General features: G+C 39.0%; 2 protein-coding genes across 2 annotated transcripts; both read left to right on the top strand.

Annotated features, from left to right (window-relative positions):
• Positions 1 to 257: 257 nt before the first annotated feature.
• LOC136766334 (potassium/sodium hyperpolarization-activated cyclic nucleotide-gated channel 1-like) lies at positions 258 to 6,032 on the top strand. The gene is made up of 9 exons (XM_066719745.1): positions 258 to 459; positions 1,374 to 1,557; positions 1,866 to 1,973; positions 2,420 to 2,557; positions 2,941 to 3,102; positions 3,601 to 3,694; positions 4,649 to 4,827; positions 5,383 to 5,620; positions 5,869 to 6,032. Exons 1-9 carry the CDS (start codon positions 275 to 277, stop codon positions 6,030 to 6,032), a joined length of 1,452 nt encoding a protein of 483 aa, XP_066575842.1. The 5' UTR covers positions 258 to 274.
• A 10,936-nt stretch (positions 6,033 to 16,968) lies between these two features.
• On the top strand, positions 16,969 to 23,102 carry LOC136767011 (potassium/sodium hyperpolarization-activated cyclic nucleotide-gated channel 1-like). The gene is made up of 11 exons (XM_066720979.1): positions 16,969 to 17,150; positions 18,065 to 18,248; positions 18,557 to 18,664; positions 19,113 to 19,250; positions 19,634 to 19,795; positions 20,285 to 20,378; positions 20,472 to 20,599; positions 20,825 to 20,971; positions 21,531 to 21,768; positions 22,113 to 22,279; positions 22,837 to 23,102. Exons 1-10 carry the CDS (start codon positions 17,005 to 17,007, stop codon positions 22,274 to 22,276), a joined length of 1,509 nt encoding a protein of 502 aa, XP_066577076.1. The 5' UTR covers positions 16,969 to 17,004; the 3' UTR covers positions 22,277 to 22,279; positions 22,837 to 23,102.
• The last annotated feature ends 415 nt before the right edge of the window (positions 23,103 to 23,517 follow it).

Raw genomic sequence — 23,517 nt, 5'->3', positions numbered from 1 at the left:
TAAAACTTTTTTTTTTTTAATTGACTGAAACTATCATAAAAAATTAAAACCTAAATTATAAGATACATGTATTTAAAACTTTTGTTTTTCTTAATTAGTTAAAACAGTATCATTAAACATTATAACCTTACAAAACAGTTTATGCTATTAAACATTACACCTCCACACCAGCAGGGTGAGGGGTGCCCTTGGACGCCCATGATGGATGTCACATGATCAAGACACAGCTTCGCGAGACAGATCGTCGTCGCCTTCGCCGAGGATAACATCGCAGATGAACAGATCCCTCCTGACGGGTCCGAACAACGAAACGATGACACACGGCTGGAGATCGCTATTTCTGCCCCGAGTGACCAAGCAGTCCCTGCATGTGTATGGGAGTGAGGCCGCGGTGCAGAAAGAGTGTGACCGCCAGAGAGAGACCAGCTCATGGGTGATTCACCCCTTCAGCGCCATCAGGTAGGGCCGGGCAACGCGCTCCGCCCACAGAGAACCGTGTTTTTCCATGTCAATTATCTGCTGATAACATGCAGTTTTTGTGTTTCCCATGTCATAGATCTATGCAGTATGTAGATTTCAATGAGTAGACATTTCTTCAGTTTGCAGTAGGAGGCGCAATCCCGCATCTATGCAACAGGAAACGCTGTAACTCAGGTCTTTAGTTGTATTTCTGAGCCGCACCTTTAGTTTTTTCTCTGATATTGCGTATTTGCAGGAAAGCGGCAACAAAACGGCAGAAGACACATTTTCTTCTGTACTGTCGGTTTTTATCTGTTTTCCTTTCAAAAACGAGCCGCGATGTGAATGAACTCGCTGCACCGAATACAGTATTTCTGGAGTCAATCGTCCCATTTTTAACAGGACACTCACGGACGTTTAATTATAATAAACTAAATAACACGCTGACCGCTAATCAGACCAGGTGGTCCATAGGCTGAACGCTGTGTCGTTTAGGTTCGTTGATCTATAATGTTGATCTATATTGACTGTCACTCTCACAATGTACGGGTAGAGTCACTGCGCCTGCGCTGTAGCCAATCAGAGCGCTGCACTGCTTGAGTTCCAGCGCACGGGGGCGGGATCCGGGCCAAGATGGCTGCGCCCATGTGCCGGCGTGTCTCTCCCAAACAGAAAGGAAAACGCGAGAAACACTGTGATTATACGTGTGTCATACATGTCAGCAGAGTGGAAATGAGCAGTACAGCCTCCTACAGCACTGCGGGGGAGTAAAGCAGTCGAAAGCGCCCTGAACTGACACCGGACATCAGCTGTCAATGAAGATCGCCTTGTCACGCGTGATTTGCATCAAATAAGATCGGTTTCACCTAAACAGCTGCAGACGATTCATACACTGTTTATCTCCCTTTTTGCAGGAATTACTACATCTTGCTGATGCTGGTGCTGACATTTCTCAACCTTCTTGCGATCCCCATCGGAATCGCCTTTCTGGATTCGGAGCACCACTTCCGCGCCTGGGAGATCTTCAACCTCTTCTCGGACACGGTCTTCGTGCTGGATATTCTCGTCAACTTTCGGATGGGTGTCATCACGGATCAGGTAGCAGAGTTGTTAACCACTGGTGCTAAAAATGGGACAAATGTGTAGAGTTTTACATTCGTGGGCAAAATGATGGGGTCCCTGCAACTCCTACTCAGGTGCCACAGAGAAAGGAGACTTTACTCAAATGCTTGGCAAAAGTTCACTAAAATGAAACTGTGGGTACATTTTATTGGCAGTTTACATTAAATGAAAAAGAAAAATATTTCTGGAGAATTAACATGGAGATGTTCGTTACTGGTCAACACATGTGTTAGCTTTGTATCTGTAGATACATTCTCACTCTTTCTTTCTCTCTCTTGCTTTAGAAAGTGATTTTGCAGCCAAAGGAAATCCGGCACCACTACTTGAAAAGTTGGTTCGCCTTGGATTTGATTTCTGCCTTTCCTCTGGATTACATCATCCTAATCGCAAAGGTAATGGAATGTCTTCTGGGATTATTTACGAGTTATTATATTGTTTGCTTGTATAAGTGTCCATCCCCCTGGTGATAGCAATCCTAAAGTGTAAGCAATCGCCTCCAAAATCAAGCACACAGTTAAGTGTAGTGATTCACAGGATTTCAGGATTAATTCAGCAGTTTCTAGAGTGAACCTGTGCTGGGTCGTGCATTTCAAAGCAAAGACTCAACCATTGTTTCCCCCATAGCAGTGTGGAGGATTGTGTAGAAAAGTGGAAGAAATCCTAATTGAAATGCATGAAGAGTGTCTTTATAGGCACTGTGTGTGATGTTATATGTCCGGAGTGTCCTATAAGTGTTTATGTGCTAATCAACACATGAATATGGCTTTTGTTTATTCCTAGCTTTTTACGTGTCAGTCGTGTCTTTTATTTAATATCACCGTATGCTCTGATTGTCTAGAGTTTTGAAGAGCACAGTGACACCTCTTCCTTCTCTGCCTCTAAACTGGTGAGAGTCATCATGTTCGCGAGGATCTTCAGTTTGGCTCGCCTGCTCCGAGTGTCGAAGTTATGGAGGTTCTTCACAGAATGGGAACAGGTTTGTTTTTTGATTGGTGAATTCAAAATTGTTACATTGCTTCTCTAGGTACAAAATGTGTTGAATAAAGGGTACACTTGAAAAATAAATGAAAGATTTAGTTGAATGCTCAGATTGATTGCACTGGGTTTATCAGATTTACAGATTTGCACCCTTTTAACAGAGAATTGTATGAAGAGCTCGTGAGATTTATACTGTATTCCTGAGTGTTGGAAGTCATGGCAGTCCCTGGTCAAAAGTTACTTTAAAACTGTTCTAATGGTTTAAAATGATATATGGTTACAATTGGCTGGTGTTTTATTCTGAAGTGCTGATGATAGTGTGTGACTCAACATCAGTTCCACGCGTTTCTTACAGTATAGCCCAACTGTCTGTCTTTTTAGGTTTCGAATGCAAACATGGAAGCGGTGCGCCTGATCCTCCGCATTATGGGTCTGTTCTTGATGATTCTTCTTCTGTGCCACTGGAATGGATGTATTCAGTTCCTTGTTCCCGTTTTGCAAGAATTTCCTGAGCACTCTTGGGTTGTCAGGGAAAACTTGATGGTAAGAACAATGAAATCTAACTGGAAATTTCCTGAAAATGTGTGTTTAAAATTGACATTAATTTGATTAATTTAATTCATCTGCAGAGGATTCATCTTAATGTACATGCCCTTCCTGTATGACCTGAATTCAACTAGTCTATAAAACCAACCACTAATTATCAACATTATGGATCATTTTCCAATCAAGTCCAGTTCTTTTAACTGTCTGTTTTGCCACCCAATGAATGTTGTCTGAAAACAGAAATATTGGAAGATTTCTGATAATCATGTACTTAGTTCTTAAAGAACAGCTATTATACAGGTTAGGCCAGGTGAGTTCTTAAAGAACAGATGAGGCAGTTGTTTGATCACAGAAATCTGTAATTAATTGTCTAGTAGCTCTGTTCAAACAATACATTCGAGTGATAATCGGGGAAGGAACATATCTGTAGCAGTTTTTACAGACAGATTCAGTTCTGTGAAGCAGCATCTTTACTGACCGCCTCTTCTCTTCTAGAATGCCACTGTGGGAGAGCAGTACTCCATTGCAGTTTTTTGGGCACTTTCCCACATGATTGGGATCCCCTATGGCTCCGCCGAACCCCCCTCAGGTGACGTATACCTATGTTTACTGTTTTTATTTCAAACCACAGGCACGTTTGATGAAAATACATGTCATTAAACCTTCAATTGCAGATGAAAATGAGCTATGGATTGTGATGACGAGCATGGTTTCAGGAGCTTTGATGTACACAATGATGAACGGTGACACACCAGCAAAAGCCTTCAGAAGCAAAGTATGTTTCCTCTGCACTGTAAAGAAAAAGAACGATGCTTTATCTCTCATTTAAAAGTGACTGAATTTCAGGATCTTGAAGATTAACACATTAATTGTTAGTCTTGGAAATCCTGTAACTTGGATAGAGAATTAAAATTGTATAATGCTTATTATGAAAAGCTTTGTCTACATTGAATTAAAACAAAATCACACATTTGTGTATCTCTGTCTCACTGTCACATATGAGTCAGCTGGAAGACTACATGTGTCCCAGTTCCCTAGCCCTGACCCTCTTTCCCCACTAGAGGCCACCAATGTTCCCTCGCCTTTTCCTGCTCCCTTCACTGCTTTCCTTTTCTCTCTCTGTCAATTAACATTCCTCCACAGCCTTGTGCACTTCTGTTCCTGTCCTTTGTTCTCATTGGTCCTGCTCTTGTCTTCCTAGTTTCTGCTCTCCTTTATAAACCCCTCACTGCTCTCCCTGCATCACCAAGCCCTGTTCCTTGTTCTCCTGGTTCCTTGTTCTCCTGGTTCCTTGTTCTCCTGGTTCCTTGTTCTCCTTAGCTCCTTGTTCTCCTTAGCTCCTTGTTCTCCTTAGCTCCTTGTTCTCCTTAGCTCCTTGTTCTCCTTAGCTCCTTGTTCTCCTTAGCTCCTTGTCCTGTAACCCTGTCTCTCTCGCTCGCTCCCCGTCCTCCCTCTTTCGCTCTCTGTCCTGTCTTGGTCTCTATCTCTCTCTCTCTCTGTGTTCTGTATCTGTTTCTCTTGACCTCCTGGATTTCGACCTTAGCTTGTGACCTCGACTACCGCTTTACGGTCCTCCCACGAGGCAGCCGTGACAACATGACATACAGAAAACTACCCCGAGAACTACGGACTCGGATATGCAATTACTTCCAGGCCAGGCACCAGGGGAAATGGTTTGGCGAGGAGGACATTTTTAAACTGGTCTCCAGACCCTTGAGAGAGGTAGGACTGTACGTTTCGACAAGTAACATTCAAGTGATATGAGTGCTGGACCCATAATCACAAACCTTAATTACTGTAACTGAGCATACCACTGAAGACAGAACAAATGAATACAGACATTTTACACCGAAAACATGACATTATCTGATTGGTCACAAATAACAGGACTTGCTTAAGTATGCATGAAATCCGTTATACATTTCTATAAAAGCATCAATAACTAGCTATCCTGTTAAAGTGCAAACAGACGTGAGTTGTGGACACTCAAAAAAAGAAAAACTTAATGAAACGTTATCAAACAGTGAATCATGAATGCATTTTTTATTAGGTTGAAATACTGCCTTAAGCTATGCATGTAGTCCTATATCCATGAATGCTCAATCAGCAAAGCATTGATAAACTAACCACACAGCCGTTCGTAATTGTTAATAATATCCTGCTAACATTACACTAGGAAAACTACTGCCGGTGGAATTTCTACGAGATTGAATTTGCTAATTTGATCCCTTTGCTGAACACGTGTATGATAAACCGTTTTATTTCTGTTCCATCCAGGAGATTCTCAATGTCCGATGCGCCAATGTGCTGAACAGTGTCCCAATGTTCAGGAATCGGGATGCCAATTTCAGCAACGCTGTCTTGCTGAAACTGCGCAGAGAGGTTTTCCAGGAAGGGGACCTCATCACACATCCGAATGCTCCCGGAGATCGTATGTTCTTTGTCGAGCGCGGGAGAGTCCTGGTCACGACAGCCACTGTCCAGGCGGAGCTGTGTGATGGGGACTGTTTTGGAGGTGGGTTACCTAAAATTATTATTTGCATTGGATGCAAAATTAAACCGATTCATGTTTTTCTTTTATTTATTTTAGCCCGTATGTTAATGTTTCTATTATCTGCATGTGCACGTTTTGTTGAGGACACCGCTGAAATATATATATATATATATATAATTATATATTTAAATGTTTGGATTAATTGCAATAATTAATCATATCGATAAAATCATATAGAACAATTGGCAGACTGTTGATTTTATTTTCAGAGCTGTGTCTCCTGAACAAGGGCCACTGCACGGCGATGGTGCAGGCCACGAGTCTGGTTCGGCTCTACTCTCTGTCCGCTGGGAGCTTTGAGGAAGTTCTGCAAGGTTTCCCAGAGATCAGAGAGGAGCTGTATCCAACCGCACACGAGAGGCTGCGTGTTTAAGAAGTGAGTTGACAAGATCCCTTTCATCCCACGAGTCTGGCACTAAAATGAAGGCCGGAAAAAACATCTCTGACACTTCACAGCTTCCTCTGAAGTGACTGTGATATTTTAATTTTCCTGTTAGATGCTGTAATTCTAGTCACTACACAATTAGTGTCCTTTAATAATGTATTTGACTGCATTTCACTTTAAGTTGAAGATTTAAGGGCACTAGCCAGCCTCCCCTCCCTGCACAAACTGGGAGCCACTCGGAATAACATTCCCATTATATCTGCAAAGCACCTGGGTTACAGTTGTGTATCTCTGTATGACCAGGTACATCTATTCCCACTATTGGTTAAATCACTGATGAGACACATGGATATGTTATGGCAATTTAAATTATTCTCGCGGTCCAGTCAAAAGCGTCTGGCGGTCCGGATTTGGCCCGCGGGCCGCCTATTGACTACCCCTGAAATACAACATGAGTTATGTAGCAACTATGGTAAAGATAAGAGTGCAAGCTTTCTGAAAAAGAGAGCTGGAATATGGCAGACCAATGACATGATCACAGGTTTTGGTATGGGTTGGATGTAGTAATTTTTTATTTTATTTTTTAAATCATGGAAGGCTCGGGTTAGTTACAGTTAAATGTAGGAAATTTAAATTTTACAAACATTATTATTATTCTAAAATGACTAAAAATAAATAAAAAGCTTTTGCTTAAAGTTCTTCTGTTCCAAAGCAACAGTGACGTTTTTGTACAGTGTCCTGGGGTACCCTGAAAGGCACTCCAAAATAAATTTTACATTTTTATGTAACGTAAATTGATATAATATATGTAGCCCAGAGTAGGGTCACAAATACATCGCAGGCAGAGACCAGGTTAAAAGAGATTACAACTTTTATTCCATCAATTAAAAGCACTTAAAAACAGACTGTAATGAAACAACTGGAGTTCAAAAGTGGAGATCCCAATCAAAAATGTATATTTAAAATAACTTAAAACAAAGTAAAACTATTACAATATAAAATAGAAATTACATATCAATTAAAAGTTGATCACATACATCAAATTCAAATTACTTTATCAATCCACCAGATTACACGGCAAGGTTATATATAATTCCTAATAAATAACTTCTAAGAAAACCACTGCACACAATTTATAAATAATCCAATATCCAAAACTTCACTCAGTGTAAAACCTGTCTAAGAAATATATATATATATATATATATATATATATATACACCGATCAGCCATAATATTATGAGCACCTGCCTAATATTGTTCTAGGTCCCCCTTTTGCCGTCAAAACAGCCCTGACCCGTCGAGGCATGGACTCCACTAGACCTCTGAAGGTGTGCTGTGGTATCTGGCACCAAGACGTTAGCAGCAGATCCTTTAAGTCCGGTTCACCACCTTTCCTTCCTTGGACACTTTTGATAGGTACTGACCACTGCAGACCGGGAACACCCCACAAGAGCTGCAGTTTTGGAGATGCCCTGACCCAGTCGTCTAGCCATCACAATTTGGCCCTTGTCAAAGTCGCTCAGATCCTTACACTTGCCCATTTTTCCTGCTTCTAACACATCAACTTTGAGGACAAAATGTTCACTTGCTGCCTAATATATCCCACCCACAGACAGGTGCCATGATAACAAGATTATCAGTGTTATTCACTTCACCTGTCAGTGGTCATAATCTTATGGCTCATCGGTGTACATATATAAATATATATATATATATATATATACACACACAACCCAATAAAGAAAATGATATACACCAAATAATCGTGTGGAATATATTTTTACCCTGCCAGATTTCTAGGAGGTGTTTTAAATAAAGCTTCTTGCTTTAATGTACAGTATTTTAAAATAGGAAGTCGACATAAATATAACAGCTTACACGGACACCTTAAAATGTAAAAACAAACTATACATGTAATCCATAGAAACTGAGAATCCATAGAAACTCTTACCAAACAGTATAGCAGCACTTCACCTCCTAGTCATCAAATCAAAGAGGATCTTGTAAACATTTGTGCCTCAGACAGATGTCTAAACAACAAAGCATCCCTGTCCAGACACCTTTGGAATGCAAGCACAGTCATCAAGGGGACAGAGAGTAAGATGAGGCTCACCAGACAAGCCGTTTGACACCCAGCACAACCCTGTCTCATCTGCAAGCATACCAAATAAAACCTCGGAAACAAAGAAGGGATGATTTCATATTTGGTAGCAAAACTACCAAAAATTACCAGTTTAATACAGGTTCTTCTCCCCCCCTAAAATTAATATCAAACGGGACAAGGGACCATGGCACTCAGACCAAATCCATTCAAAACTAAAATAACAGTGACAACCAAAAGTCAAACCATATTCAAACACATCCTATCATTTCATTAAACTATTTACAAGTGCTTTTAGCAGAAGGGCCACACAGGAGTCTCCTGGCTGGGCATTTGTATCTCTTTCAGATCAAATGAAATAAGAATTATTAATGTAAGAGCTCAGTTGGAAACTCAGCTGGAATGGAAACAATTTTTCAACATGTAGTGCATGAGTACATGTTGATTAAGGGCCACATAAGCAACAAGCCAATAATGAAAAGTACTGCCTACCACACAGAGAGCTCACCTGCTAATGTCCTTTTCCTTTTGTGATAAAACAACAAAATTACCAAAAATATGGAGAGAGGAAGATACCTCAGCACAACAAGACCAATGACGGCATCTGAAATCAATGAATAAAGAACAGAGAGCTTTGATTCATTCTTTGTGGGTTGAAGCGAAACATGCAGAATTCAGCAGAAAAGCGTCAACCAAACTTTAGCCTTCATATGTTTCTACAGTTAGAAATCACACATGTTGTGTTACTGTTTCTAGACGTGTTATTATTGGCTTATAGGAATAGTATTCAATAAGATTGTCCAGCTTTATACTGCTGTACAAAAAAAAAAGATTTTTTCCATTACTTCCTCAACCTTTCTATGTCATTTATTTTTGCTTCATTAGTGATAGCTATTATGAAAATTAATTAACTTCTGTGCAAAACAAGATTGATGAAGAAAGTATCCTACTGTTTTGGATCGTAAAAGTACTTGTGTTGTTCTTAACCATTTTAACTATTCTATGGGGTATTTACATTGCAATTCACAATTTAAATATTGTTCCTTTTCTTGGATTGAATATGGTCTTATGAAAATGTTGTGATGATATAATTGATGCATCATCTCAAACCAAATACATTAAAACCAGTCACAAATTCACAGGTTCATATTGGTAGCTGGCTGGTTTGCACTAGTTTGACTAGTGAATCCTCTGAACATTGAAAAGGTGCATTCAGATTAAAAATTATGATTGTAATTACAGACTTCAAAGATTTCATTTGGTCTGGACCACGGTCCTCTCAAAATTATACACAATTATTTTATTAGTCAGTGTAGTCAATAATGCAGCGTGTTTGTATGGTTGTTTGTTTTAAAAGTTCATCGCTAAATCATTCAATCTGAAAGTTAACTGCTTCTCAGAAATTCAACAAACTAGATTTTCGGAATTTATATTTTATAGCTATATTTATGGGTAAAACAGTATTATAAGATAATCAATAGATGTTAATACACAATCTATACAATATTAACATACAATGAATAACAACCTATAAATTATATTTTAATATTATTAACAGCTATTCATTTTATCTTAAGAACATATTGTTATATCAATATTGCAATATATGATCTGAGGATGATGTGATTCAACAGCAGAAATCATATTTTTTGTCTGATTACTATTACATCTTGTCTGTGATTGTAATTGATTACATAAATGTAAACGATTGCCTTTAAAGTGCTCCTGCCTTAACTGTTCTGGAAGGGACTTAATTCATGAAGGTTTATAACTACATTAACAATACTTGTATAGATTGTTAATCATTATCAATTAACATTATACAGATTGCTTTATCGAAAGCTATCAATGTATACGTGTTACTGGTTTATGTTGATTGAGTTTTGAACAAATAAAGCTGGTAACAGTTGAATGCAGTTGCTGCTTTAAGAGTGCTAACAAAAGCAATCAAATGTTTCCAAATCTGGGTCCAGATTACGGCAAACCCGTCCCACCTACAAGCCTCTACTCAGTGGTTGCTTTATTTCTTTGTCAGATGCTTCCTTCTACTCAAAGTCTATCCTAGTCTAATTATATTGAAGCAAGTTTTAAGAACAATTATACTATTTTAGACTCGTATTCAAATACCTCTGCATGTAATTATAATTCACCTGCAAATACTGCTCTTGAAATTGGTCTATTTAATCCTCTTATTTTCCTAAAGAAATGATAATAAATATTTTAGACATATCACCTTGTTTTATTTCTGAATGCTTTAAAAATGATCTCTTCTGAACCGGAAACTCGACAGATAAAATGTTCTGACCACCTTTTTTTAGATTTTTAGATTAATTCTTGCCTGCAAATGTTTTCCACTGTTCCAATCTTACTGTCTTATATTTCCTTTAGTGTTTCTGAGTTTCAAAATGTTTGATTTAATCAACTCTTCAAGCCTTTTTAAAACCTATCTAATGAAGTGTTGTTTTGAATATAATAGATTAGTAATTAATTACAGTTACAAGCAGGTAGATGCAGTTAAAATGAATACTTTCCAAATATGAATAAATCAGATGTCTTGCATTATAGTTTCCTTTTTATTTGTTAAACATGAATTACCATTAATCTGTTCCAGCAATACTTTGTTTCTCACTTCTTTTCTGATTCTTGAAAGTGCAAAGAGCATAAGATTACTCACCTGTATTTATATTTTCTGCTGCTTCTACTGTTAGATTTGTTCCACTTCCTTCTCCTGTGATGAACTTAGGGATCTCAATAATTGCTTTACATAAGTATTTCCCCGTATCATTTTTGGATACTTTTGAAATTGTCAATTTAGAACAATTCCTGGAAATAGAAAAAACACACTTATTCAGATTGACTTCTGTGGACCCATTTTTAATGTTATGAAAACTAGATTTAATTCGATTTCTATCCTTCCACCATTCAACTCTTATTCGTTCCAAATCCAGATCTGTTTCCCAGCAGCACAACATCTGAACGGACTCTGCCTGTCTCACTGTTATCTTGTGAGGAGACTGCATGATATTCATGTTTACATTAACATCTAAGACAAGGAAGAAAAAAAACATCAACAAAAATCCAAATAATGCTTTTATTACTGTAGTGTATATTATTGTAAGACAATTGTATATTAGTTAATTTTTTGAGGCCTAGGTTAGAATGAACAAAAGAAAACCATGTAAATCTAAGTGGATAAAAACAAATATAAAATGAACACACAGCTTATTTATCATATCATTCATCCAACCCCACCCACAGCCACAATATGCTTTAGCAACACACAATAAGTGTTATAAAGGAGAACATAGAGACCAAACAGAATTTAATTAATATATATTACAAAACCTCTATTCAGCAGAAGCTTTAAGTTTGTCATTTTAGATTTTTATGGCTGATAACTTGATGTGAAATATTGTACCCACAGTGGATACACCAGATCAACTTAATGTTTCAGTTTCAGCATTTCACTCTTCCTTTGGAGAATCCAAGATTCATACCACTAGTTGTTTCCAGTTTCTTGTCATATTTACTTTAATACATATTTAAAATATAAATAAACCACTGTCAGTACACTGTTAGTTGAAGATGTCAAAGTGTACGACACTGGTTATACAGGTCGAGATGTCTTGCAGAGACCGAACCAGAAGCACATATATAAACATATACATACGTTTGTGTGTGTGTGTGTGTGTGCAGTGTATATTGCTTGTGAATTAAAAGCATCAGCGATTCTCACCCCGGGAAATCAAAGAGGAGACATGCAGACAGCCTAGCAGGACAGTGAGCAGGTTCATTGCTGCGTTGAGGCAGTGGTGCTCAGTGCCGCATGATGGACTGAATAGACTGGACAGTGTAGGCTCTTGACAGGACTCTCTGAAGTTCAGTGATTCACACCTTCACAGACACCTTTACATTACGCTGGAGTCCATATTGACCCCGACCACTTTACATAATCAGTATGTATAGAAGAGCTGTGAAGTGACTAAAATGATCTCAAGCTCATTTATCTTCAATGGCAGCATGTGAAGACACACAGGGGTCGGTTTTAGCTGACAGACATGTTTATTCAGTAGCTGAAACAAACAAAATGAACGATATCCTCCTCATGGAGGAGCCTTCAGACTCCTGGCAGGAGTTATAAAGAAACACAATAACAAACAGAAAACATAAGAACCGCATTTTATAAATGAAGAAAACTGGCACAGGGAGTGAGTCTCAGACGCTCTGAGGCTGAACACCGGTCGAGGTGCTATGGGATCTCCCTGAAACAAACAACTGGGAGGTAAAATAAGGTGAGGCACAGCGGCAGTGAGGGAACTGATTGCTGTCTGCATCTGCAGCACAGGTGCGTATAAATACCTGGTGCAGAGCATCTAAATGAGACGCCGCTGCTAACGCTGATGCATGAAAAGCAGTGTACAGGCCCAGGCTGCACAGCACTGCAGACACTATAGCCTTGGCCAAATAAAAACTTAAGGCTATCTGAGAATAGCTAAAACAGATTACATGTGCATAAGTGAATCAATGTGTCAAAGGGTTCACCTATTTAAAGGTAGCTGTCCTGACAATCCCTTGGTCAATCTGTTAGCATACAGATTGTTCATCAGGACACACTATCGTAAATCTTTGTTATATTATGTTTCCTGTTCCTAGTTATTCAGGGGTATGAATAAATCTGGAGGGCATTGTATAAGAATAGATTTAATTATGTGAAGGCATAATTTGTATAGATATCAAGTAAGTAAATAATGTGGGGAAAATTGTTTGGTGACAATTTGCCTGTTTTTGTTGAAAATAGTTTAGTCCTTTCTTTCCAACCATTGCCATTTGGCAAATATGATACTCTGATTTTGGTATAAAAGAAACACATGTCGAAAATAATACATTGGGTCTGTGTGTGATTCCAGCAATTGAAAAGAAAGACTAATTATGATTTTGTGAAAGCATTTTCATACACAAATAAGAATAGCAGAAGAAACAGTATTTGAGTGTAGGCTATTAAACAGCAAACCTACCTGCATGCACACTGTAATATTCATACATTTTAAATAGAGGAAAGGTCTGTAAGAAATATTATATATATGAGTATTTTACCAAATTATTTTGCTTAAATAATCTGAATAAACTTTTGTGCACCATTGTGTGTACATTTAGTTGATGAGTATGTGTGTGAGTGTGTATATATAAGCATTTAAACAAGCATTCACACTTACTGGTATTCACAATACATTCACATCAAACTTAAAACATTAAGTTACCAGGTGCTTATAAAACAATAAGTTATTAACAAGGTGTCACACAAGCAGAATGACACATAAGGCTTTGGTTAACGCTGGGGGTAGTGAAATGAACACTTATGTGTATAGATTGAACAGATTCATGTGGTTAGCATAGAGTCATGTCACTGAGAATTGGCTCTACAGCTCATCTGCTAAAGGAAAGTAAATGAAAACTAGAATACGACATTAACAATTCATATTAAGAGACCAGTACTTAAAATTCAACATTTAACAACCTTCCTTTTATGAATTACTTTTCAATACAGAAAGGTATTCCAATGCTTGATCATCTGTTGCGATTATTACTAGAAGAAGCTTTATTGCCTCTTGTTCTGAGATATAAAAATATACATTTTACACGTGGTACTAGAAGACGCGCAGAGTCACCCTGTTTGCAGGGTCTGTCTGCTCTCTGGTTCAGTACAAGGATCTAATGCCTCAGACTCATTCTGGTCAGGATTGGAAACTTCTGGTTCTCCTACTTTTGAAGCTGAAAAACAATCAATCATGTATTCAGTGTTTGATAACTGAGCTCAATTGTAGTTGAAGAAAATGCTGCACACACCTCAGCATTATTTTATTTGCACTTTACCTTAATATCCATGTGCTGCATATAGATTTGCATGTTATAGTTTTTGTATTGATACAGACTTGTGTTAATATGATTATGATTTGATTGTTGCAGATTAAGTCATAAGGCTGTGATCAGTAACCATTTGACTTTCTTCATCCCTCTGCTCCAGTAGAAAACAGCCATCAACAGGAAGAGGAAGGGGAGGCATCTCAGCACTTATGACCCTGACCACTCCACGCTACTGCTGCTGGTGTCTGTAACCACTGAAGGGGCTGGGGCTCAAAGGGTGAAATAGTATTGAGTGCTAAAAATCCTCCATATTGAGGAATTTAAGATGAGGAATGCTATGTGACTAACTCTGTCCTTAATGTTGTCTGTACTTGACGTTCTTTTAGGACAAACAAGTATCCAGAATGTCTGTTTTCTCTGTGGTTCTCAAGAGAAACCGTCAAAATATTCTCGGACTGCTCCTCATGGTGTGTGTTAAGATAATGGACATAACTCCCTGTCTGCCCAGCAACAAGATCTGTAATGCTGTAATATGTCCTAAAGAGACTGATATGTCTGAAGAGATTGGAAGAGTGTCCGTCGCATCATGTACTATATCATATAAATATGTGTGTGTGTGGAAAGTGCCTTTGAGAAAACTGCTTCCGTAGAGACTGTCTCTATGGGCATTTTTCTCCCGAGCTGCTTGTATTCGCAATAAACTTCTATCTTCACATATTTCTGGTTCATCAGTCTGACTTATTGAGAAAGATCCATACACAGATAAAAGTTGGATTCAACACCACTAAATAAACAAACGAAAAATCAGACTTCTGCCTCAGAGTACATGCATTCATGTCAATCCAGTATTGATCTTTTATGTTTATTGCTGCTGTTGCTGCATGTATCTCCAACAAACCAACATATGATTACAAGAGACACTTTGTAAGTGAGTTGAAGGAATATACTAGTTTTCACAATAACATATTTCTTGTATTGTAGTCCACTTAAACTCACAAGAATGTATAGGTCAGATGGAGATGGATTCAGGCGATGTTTGTATCTATTAAAGAAAAACAAATATTGGTAAAGATGTCTTAACCTTTGTTTGCAAATAATGTGTACATTGTGTGGATATATAGAGTTCAGCATGTACCTGTATTGCAAGTGCTTATAAAGGATATTGAATTTTAAACCCAGGAAGAACTCCCTTTTCTTTAGACTAATGCGTTAATAACCAGTTAATGGGTTGACTTGACATCACTGCTCTGTCAATACGTGTCAAAACTACCCATTAACGTAATTGGTATGTGCCATACAACAGTAAGTGTTATATTGCACAGTTGGCTTTAGAAAATGTCCAATAAGGAGTATAATTCAAATAGAAACTCTGTTTTTAATTGTATTTATTTCTTACAGTCCAGTCCTGCAGTGGACTACAGATGCTTCTTTAAGTTCCTGGGAAATGCTTATTTAATTATTTACAGCACCTGTGCAGAAACAGTTGTGATTGTTGTGTTTTTATTAGTGACACGTGTCAAGTGTTGTCACTAGATAGCTGCCAGTTTGTCTGAATAGATCGATCTTTAAGAGCAGTCAGTACACTGAAATGACAAGGAGAACTTCCTGTGGGAGCAGGAAGCAGGTGAAGGACTCCCATGTTGTGTAATGGCCTTGAGTGTGGACACCGTCCTCCCAGGCTCAGAGCACTTCTGTACGATCATTACTTCACAGCCTCTTCTGTCCACAATTCTCCCAGTGCAACTACAGCACAGCTCACATGGTACTGCTGCGCAAAGTTACCTCTGATACTTCGTTATGGAGGCCTGAGCCCATCTTTCTTTGCAGTGGAAGAACTATCGAACAATCCAGTACTTATAGTCAGAAATAAAACCACATTTGATTGTTGATTTGTTTCAACTTTATTTTACCTTATGTTTGATTCCAAGGTTAAAGTAGCATTAACTGCATTTATTCTCAATACATAACTTTCTTCATACTTAAAAAGTAATTTTAATATAAAGGCTCAATTAATAAAATCGAAACCTTATTGTCCTATAATGTCCTTAAAATGTTTTAAACTCCAACCAAAAACATTGCTTCAGTTTAAAAACATTTTGATACATGCAAGATAAAATGTCACATCTACATTTCCATGATTAGTCTAAAGTGTGGAATATACTGTGTACAGGTATAAGTATAATGAGACCCTTACACTTGAGTTAAAGTCCTCATCAACAATTGAACATCTACACCCACGATAAAAAGTCCAAGATGATCAACACTCAAACCAAGATTTGCAAACAATCAGTAATCTGTGTCATTAAATGAGAAAGCAAAAACATTATAGATGTGAGTATTCATTTTCTCTGATATGTGTTTTCCGTTTGTCTGTCATGCATCAAAATTTGTCTTCCTCAGAGGGGGCCAGCTCACAATCAAGACACTCGTTCCCTCTCATTCTCAGTGCTAAAAATAATTAAAACACACACACATATACAAAGATTTCAAACAAGACATATATTTGCATGTGAAATTAATTTGGCAATAGTGTGTGCAATATTTAATTCTTTTTATATTAAACCCCAAAACTATTCAATTCTTACCACCACTTTAAAAGCAATAGGTAAAAAATGATTAAAGGTAATATGTGCAAACATGCCTCAAAGTATTAATTTAATGTTAAGGGAACTGTATTAACAATTATTAAAGTTAAGTTTAATTATGATAATGGTGTAATGCTTATACCAGTCTAAAGGGGGCTGATAACACCATGACACCTCTATAAAGTCTACGTAATATGTCATGAGGCGGAACAACTTGTCCATGCGTCATAATAGGTCCATAATTATTCATAGCATTTGCCCTAGCATTATGACGTCACAGAGAGAGCCGCATTGCAATACAGCGTTATCTGATCAAGACACAGCTTCGCGAGACAGATCGTCGTCGCCTTCGCCGAGGATAACATCGCAGATGAACAGATCCCTCCTGACGGGTCCGAACAACGAAACGATGACACGCGGCTGGAGATCGCTATTTCTGCCCCGAGTGACCAAGCAGTCCCTGCATGTGTATGGGAGTGAGGCCGCGGTGCAGAAAGAGTGTGACCGCCAGAGAGAGACCAGCTCATGGGTGATTCACCCCTTCAGCGCCATCAGGTAGGGCCGGGCAACGCGCTCCGCCCACAGAGAACCGTGTTTTTCCATGTCAATTATCTGCTGATAACATGCAGTTTGTGTGTTTCCCATGTCATAGATCTATGCAGTATGTAGATTTCAATGAGTAGACATTTCTTCAGTTTGCAGTAGGAGGCGCAATCCCGCATCTATGCAACAGGAAACGCTGTAACTCAGGTCTTTAGTTGTATTTCTGAGCCGCACCTTTAGTTTTTTCTCTGATATTGCGTATTTGCAGGAAAGCGGCAACAAAACGGCAGAAGACACATTTTCTTCTGTACTGTCGGTTTTTATCTGTTTTCCTTTCAAAAACGAGCCGCGATGTGAATGAACTCGCTGCACCGAATACAGTATTTCTGGAGTCAATCGTCCCATTTTTAACAGGACACTCACGGACGTTTAATTATAATAAACTAAATAACACGCTGACCGCTAATCAGACCAGGTGGTCCATAGGCTGAACGCTGTGTCGTTTAGGTTCGTTGATCTATAATGTTGATCCATATTGACTGTCACTCTCACAATGTACGGGTAGAGTCACTGCGCCTGCGCTGTAGCCAATCAGAGCGCTGCACTGCTCGAGTTCCAGCGCACGGGGGCGGGATCCGGGCCAAGATGGCTGCGCCCATGTGCCGGCGTGTCTCTCCCAAACAGAAAGGAAAACGCGAGAAACACTGTGATTATACGTGTGTCATACATGTCAGCAGAGTGGAAATGAGCAGTACAGCCTCCTACAGCACTGCGGGGGAGTAAAGCAGTCGAAAGCGCCCTGAACTGACACCGGACATCAGCTGTCAATGAAGATCGCCTTGTCACGCGTGATTTGCATCAAATAAGATCGGTTTCAACTGACCAGCTGCAGACGACTCATACACTGTTTATCTCCCTTTTTGCAGGAATTACTACATCTTGCTGATGCTGGTGCTGACATTTCTCAACCTTCTTGCGATCCCCATCGGAATCGCCTTTCTGGATTCGGAGCACCACTTCCGCGCCTGGGAGATCTTCAACCTCTTCTCGGACACGGTCTTCGTGCTGGATATTCTCGTCAACTTTCGGATGGGTGTCATCACGGATCAGGTAGCAGAGTTGTTAACCACTGGTGCTAAAAATGGGACAAATGTGTAGAGTTTTACATTCGTGGGCAAAATGATGGGGTCCCTGCAACTCCTACTCAGGTGCCACAGAGAAAGGAGACTTTACTCAAATGCTTGGCAAAAGTTCACTAAAATGAAACTGTGGGTACATTTTATTGGCAGTTTACATTAAATGAAAAAGAAAAATATTTCTGGAGAATTAACATGGAGATGTTCGTTACTGGTCAACACATGTGTTAGCTTTGTATCTGTAGATACATTCTCACTCTTTCTTTCTTTCTCTTGCTTTAGAAAGTGATTTTGCAGCCAAAGGAAATCCGGCACCACTACTTGAAAAGTTGGTTCGCCTTGGATTTGATTTCTGCCTTTCCTCTGGATTACATCATCCTAATCGCAAAGGTAATGGAATGTCTTCTGGGATTATTTACGAGTTATTATATTGTTTGCTTGTATAAGTGTCCATCCCCCTGGTGATAGCAATCCTAATGTGTAAGCAATCGCCTCCAAAATCAAGTACACAGTTAAGTGTAGTGATTCACAGGATTTCAGGATTAATTCAGCAGTTTCTAGAGTGAACCTGTGCTGGGTCGTGCATTTCAAAGCAAAGACTCAACCACTGTTTCCCCAATAGCAGTGTGGAGGATTGTGTAGAAAAGTGGAAGAAATCCTAATTTAAATGCATGAAAAGTGTCTTTATAGGCACTGTGTGTGATGTTATGTGTCCGGAGTGTCCTATAAGTGTTTATGTGCTAATCAACACATGAATATGGCTTTTGTTTATTCCTAGCTTTTTACGTGTCAGTCGTGTCTTTTATTTAATATCACACCGTATGCTCTGATTGTCTAGAGTTTTGAAGAGCACAGTGACACCTCTTCCTTCTCTGCCTCTAAACTGGTGAGAGTCATCATGTTCGCGAGGATCTTCAGTTTGGCTCGCCTGCTCCGAGTGTCGAAGTTATGGAGGTTCTTCACAGAATGGGAACAGGTTTGTTTTTTGATTGGTGAATTCAAAATTGTTACATTGCTTCTCTAGGTACAAAATGTGTTGAATAAAGGGTACACTTGAAAAATAAATGAAAGATTTAGTTGAATGCTCAGATTGATTGCACTGGGTTTATCAGATTTACAGATTTGCACCCTTTTAACAGAGAATTGTATGAAGAGCTCGTGAGATTTATACTGTATTCCTGAGTGTTGGAAGTCATGGCAGTCCCTGGTCAAAAGTTACTTTAAAACTGTTCTAATGGTTTAAAATGATATATGGTTACAATTGGCTGGTGTATTATTCTGAAGTGCTGATGATAGTGTGTGACTCAACATCAGTTCCACGCGTTTCTTACAGTATAGCCCAACTGTCTGTCTTTTTAGGTTTCGAATGCAAACATGGAAGCGGTGCGCCTGATCCTCCGCATTATGGGTCTGTTCTTGATGATTCTTCTTCTGTGCCACTGGAATGGATGTATTCAGTTCCTTGTTCCCGTTTTGCAAGAATTTCCTGAGCACTCTTGGGTTGTCAGGGAAAACTTGACGGTAAGAACAATGAAATCTAGCTGGAAATGTCCTGAAAATGTGTGTTTATAATTGACATTAATTTGATTAATCTGCAGAGGATTCATCTTAATGTACATGCCCTTCCTGTATGACCTGAATTCAACTAGTCTATAAAACCAACCACTAATTATCAACATTATGGATCATTTTCCAATCAAGTCCAGTTCTTTTAACTGTCTGTTTTGCCACCCAATGAATGTTGTCTGAAAACAGAAATATTGGAAGATTTCTGATAATCAAGTACTTAGTTCTTAAAGAACAGCTATTATACAGGTTAGGCCAGGTGAGTTCTTAAAGAACAGATGAGGCAGTTGTTTGATCACAGAAATCTGTAATTAATTGTCTAGTAGCTCTGTTCAAACAATACATGCGAGTGGTAATCGGGGAAGGAACAGATCTGCAGCAGTTTTCACAGACAGATTCAGTTCTGTGAAGCAGCATCTTTACTGACCGCCTCTTCTCTTCTAGAATGCCACTCTGGGAGAGCAGTACTCCGTTGCTGTTTTTCGGGCGCTTTCCCACATGATTGGCATCTCCTATGGCTCCGCCGAACCCCCCTCAGGTGACGAATACCTATGTTTACTGTTTTGATTTCAAACCACAGGCACGTTTGATGAAAACACATGTCATTAAACCTTCATTTGATATCTTGCAGATGAAACTGAGCTATGGATTGTCATGACGAGCATGGTTTCAGGAGCTTTGATGTACACAATGATGGTCGCCAGCATAGCAGCAATGATGACCAACGGCGACGCACCAGCAAAAGCCTTCAGAAGCAAAGTATGTTTCCTCTGCACTGTAAAGAAAAAGAACAATGCTTTATCTCTCATTTAAAAGTGACTGAACTTCAGGATCTTGAAGATTAACACATTCATTGTTACAGTTTTGGAAATCCTGTAATTTGGATAGAGAATTTAAATTGTATAATGCTTATTATGAAAAGCTTTGTCTACATTGAATTTTAAAAATCACACATTTGTGTATCTCTCTGTGTCACTGTCACAGATGAGTCAGCTGGAAGACTACATGACGTACAGAAAGCTACCCCGAGAACTACGGACTCGGATATGCAATTACTTCCAGGCCAGGCACCAGGGGAAATGGTTTGACGAGGAGGACATTTTTAAACTGGTCTCCAGACCCTTGAGAGAGGTAGGACTGCATGTTTCGACAAGTAACATTCAAATGATATGACTGCTGGACCCATAATCACAAACCTTAATTACCGTAACTGAGCATACCACTAAAGACAGAACAAATGAATACAGACATTTTACACCGAAAACATGACATTATCTGATTGGTCACAAATAACAGGACTTGTTTAAGTATGCATGAAATCCGTGATACATTTCTATAAAAGCATCAATAACTAGCTATCCTGTAAAAGTGCAAACAGACGTGAGTTGTGGACACTCAGAAAAAAAAAAAAAAACGTAATGAAAAGTTATCAATCAGTGAATCATGAATGCATTTTTTATTAGGTTGAAATACTGCCTTAAGCTATGCATGTAGTCCTATATCCATGAATGCTCAATCAGCAAAGCATTGATAAACTAACCACACAGCCTTTCGTAATTGTTAATAATATCCTGCTAACATTACACTTGGAAAACTACTGCCGGTGGAATTTCTACGAGATTGAATTTGCTAATTTGATCCCTTTGCTGAACACGTGTATGATAAACCGTTTTATTTCTGTTCCATCCAGGAGATTCTCAATGTCCGATGCGCCAATGTGCTGAACAGTGTCCCAATGTTCAGGAATCGGGATGCCAATTTCAGCAACGCTGTCTTGCTGAAACTGCGCAGAGAGGTTTTCCAGGAAGGGGACCTCATCACACATCCGAATGCTCCCGGAGATCGTATGTTCTTCGTCGAGCGCGGGAGAGTCCTGGTCACGACAGCCACTGTCCAGGCGGAGCTGTGTGATGGGGACTGTTTTGGAGGTGGGTTACCTAAAATTATTATTTGCATTGGATGCAAAAATAAACACTCCCTAGATTCATGTTTTTATTATTTTTGATTTTTTTTTGTATATTATTTCTATTATCTGCATATGCATGTTTTGTTCAGGACACCCCTTTTATATATTTAAAGGTTTTGATTAATTACAATACTTAATCGTATCAATAAAATCATATAGAACAATTGACCTCTTGGAATCTGCATTTTGGAGGAATCATGACTGAAATAAATGATCTGGAAAGTGAATACATCAGAGCACTGTGTGTAGTGTGCACAGTAGTGGCTTTCAAGGCTGTTAACGGCAGACTGTTGATTTTATTTTCAGAGCTGTGTCTCCTGAACAAGGGCCACTGCACGGCGATGGTGCAGGCCACGAGTCTGGTTCGGCTCTACTCTCTGTCCGCTGGGAGCTTTGAGGAAGTTCTGCAAGGTTTCCCAGAGATCAGAGAGGAGCTGTATCAAACCGCACACGAGAGGCTGCGTGTTTAAGAGGTGAGTCGACAAGATCCCTTTCATCCCACGAGTCTGGCACTAAAATGAAGGCCAGAAAAACATCTCTGACACTTCACAGCTTTCTCTGAAGTGACTGTGATATTTTAATTTTCCTGTTAGATGCTGTAATTCTAGTCACTACACAATTAGTGTCCTTTAATAATGTATTTGACTGCATTTCACTTTAAGTTGAAGATTTAAGGGCACTAGCCAGCTTCCCCTCCCTGCACAAACTGGGAGCCACTCAGAATAACATTCCCATTATATCTGCAAAGCACCCGGTTTACAGTTGTGTATCTCTGTATGACCAGGTACATCTATTCCCACTATTGGTTAAAACACTGATGAGACACATGGATATGTTATGGCACTGACCACGACTTTTGATAATGATTATTTGGTATTTCTATGCTGGCCAGTTTCTACTGAGGTAAATACAGTGGCAATAACTGGGGGAGCAATGATTGTATAAGAATCCCTTCATCTTTCAGTTTTTTTTGTTTTTGTTTGTTTATTTGAACTTCAGTAATTAGTGTTTTTTTTTGTTTTTGTTTTAGAATCTCAAATGGGACATGACCATCAGTCAGACATGAATAACTTGTAAGAGGAGGCTATAGTGAAAATGTACATCTGATTTATAATTTGACAATGGATTCGTTAAAGTACCTGTAAGTGCAGAAATAATTACGCATACCTGGATTGATGAGGTGTAGGCCAGTAGAATCACAATTTGAGAAGAATGTACAAGCTGCACACTCAATAGCTCCGATGCAGAATCATTCAATAAACCAACATCAATGATGCTGAGAAAAACTGGTTTATAAAGTGTAACAGGTAATCACATACAGGTGTAGGCCTATGGATCTAATTCACAAGACATTCAACATTTTCATTTAATAATCAAACTCATTGTCATTTACATTATGGCAAATTAATCAAAATAGCAAAACCAAGAGACTACCATAATGGTACAGTAAATACAAGCGATACAGACTATTTACAAGTCATCAGTACGACAATAAGATACATATTCCATTCACAAGAAGCACTTCAAATTGAACTCCATGTTTAGACCGAAGGGCAACAGTCCTCAGCCTATGGATCCAAGCCACCTCTCGTCTCAGCAAGAGATGATCAGAGTCACTCCTCTCTTGGGCGGAGACGCCTCGTCTGTCCCTATGTAGCGCAGGGACCAAACGGACAGATTGTTCTCTACGAAATGCACCGTCACTGGGTGT

Source organism: Amia ocellicauda, chromosome 13, assembly GCF_036373705.1.
Source record: "Amia ocellicauda isolate fAmiCal2 chromosome 13, fAmiCal2.hap1, whole genome shotgun sequence".
NCBI lineage: Eukaryota > Metazoa > Chordata > Actinopteri > Amiiformes > Amiidae > Amia > Amia ocellicauda.
The sequence above is the reverse complement of the archived record's forward strand: the minus strand, read 5'-3'. Positions and strand labels throughout refer to the sequence as shown.

Bases quoted from the DNA above. Each gene is read 5' to 3' on its own strand.
- LOC136766334 (XM_066719745.1), top strand. From the start codon at position 275: ATGAACAGATCCCTCCTGACGGGTCCGAACAACGAAACGATGACACAC. The intron at 3,103-3,600 runs GTAAGAACAATG...CTTCTCTTCTAG, and splicing joins TTGTCAGGGAAAACTTGATG to AATGCCACTGTGGGAGAGCA. The intron at 4,828-5,382 runs GTAGGACTGTAC...TGTTCCATCCAG, and splicing joins TCTCCAGACCCTTGAGAGAG to GAGATTCTCAATGTCCGATG.
- LOC136767011 (XM_066720979.1), top strand. From the start codon at position 17,005: ATGACACGCGGCTGGAGATCGCTATTTCTGCCCCGAGTGACCAAGCAG. The intron at 20,379-20,471 runs GTGACGAATACC...GATATCTTGCAG, and splicing joins CTCCGCCGAACCCCCCTCAG to ATGAAACTGAGCTATGGATT. The intron at 21,769-22,112 runs GTGGGTTACCTA...TTTTATTTTCAG, and splicing joins TGATGGGGACTGTTTTGGAG to AGCTGTGTCTCCTGAACAAG.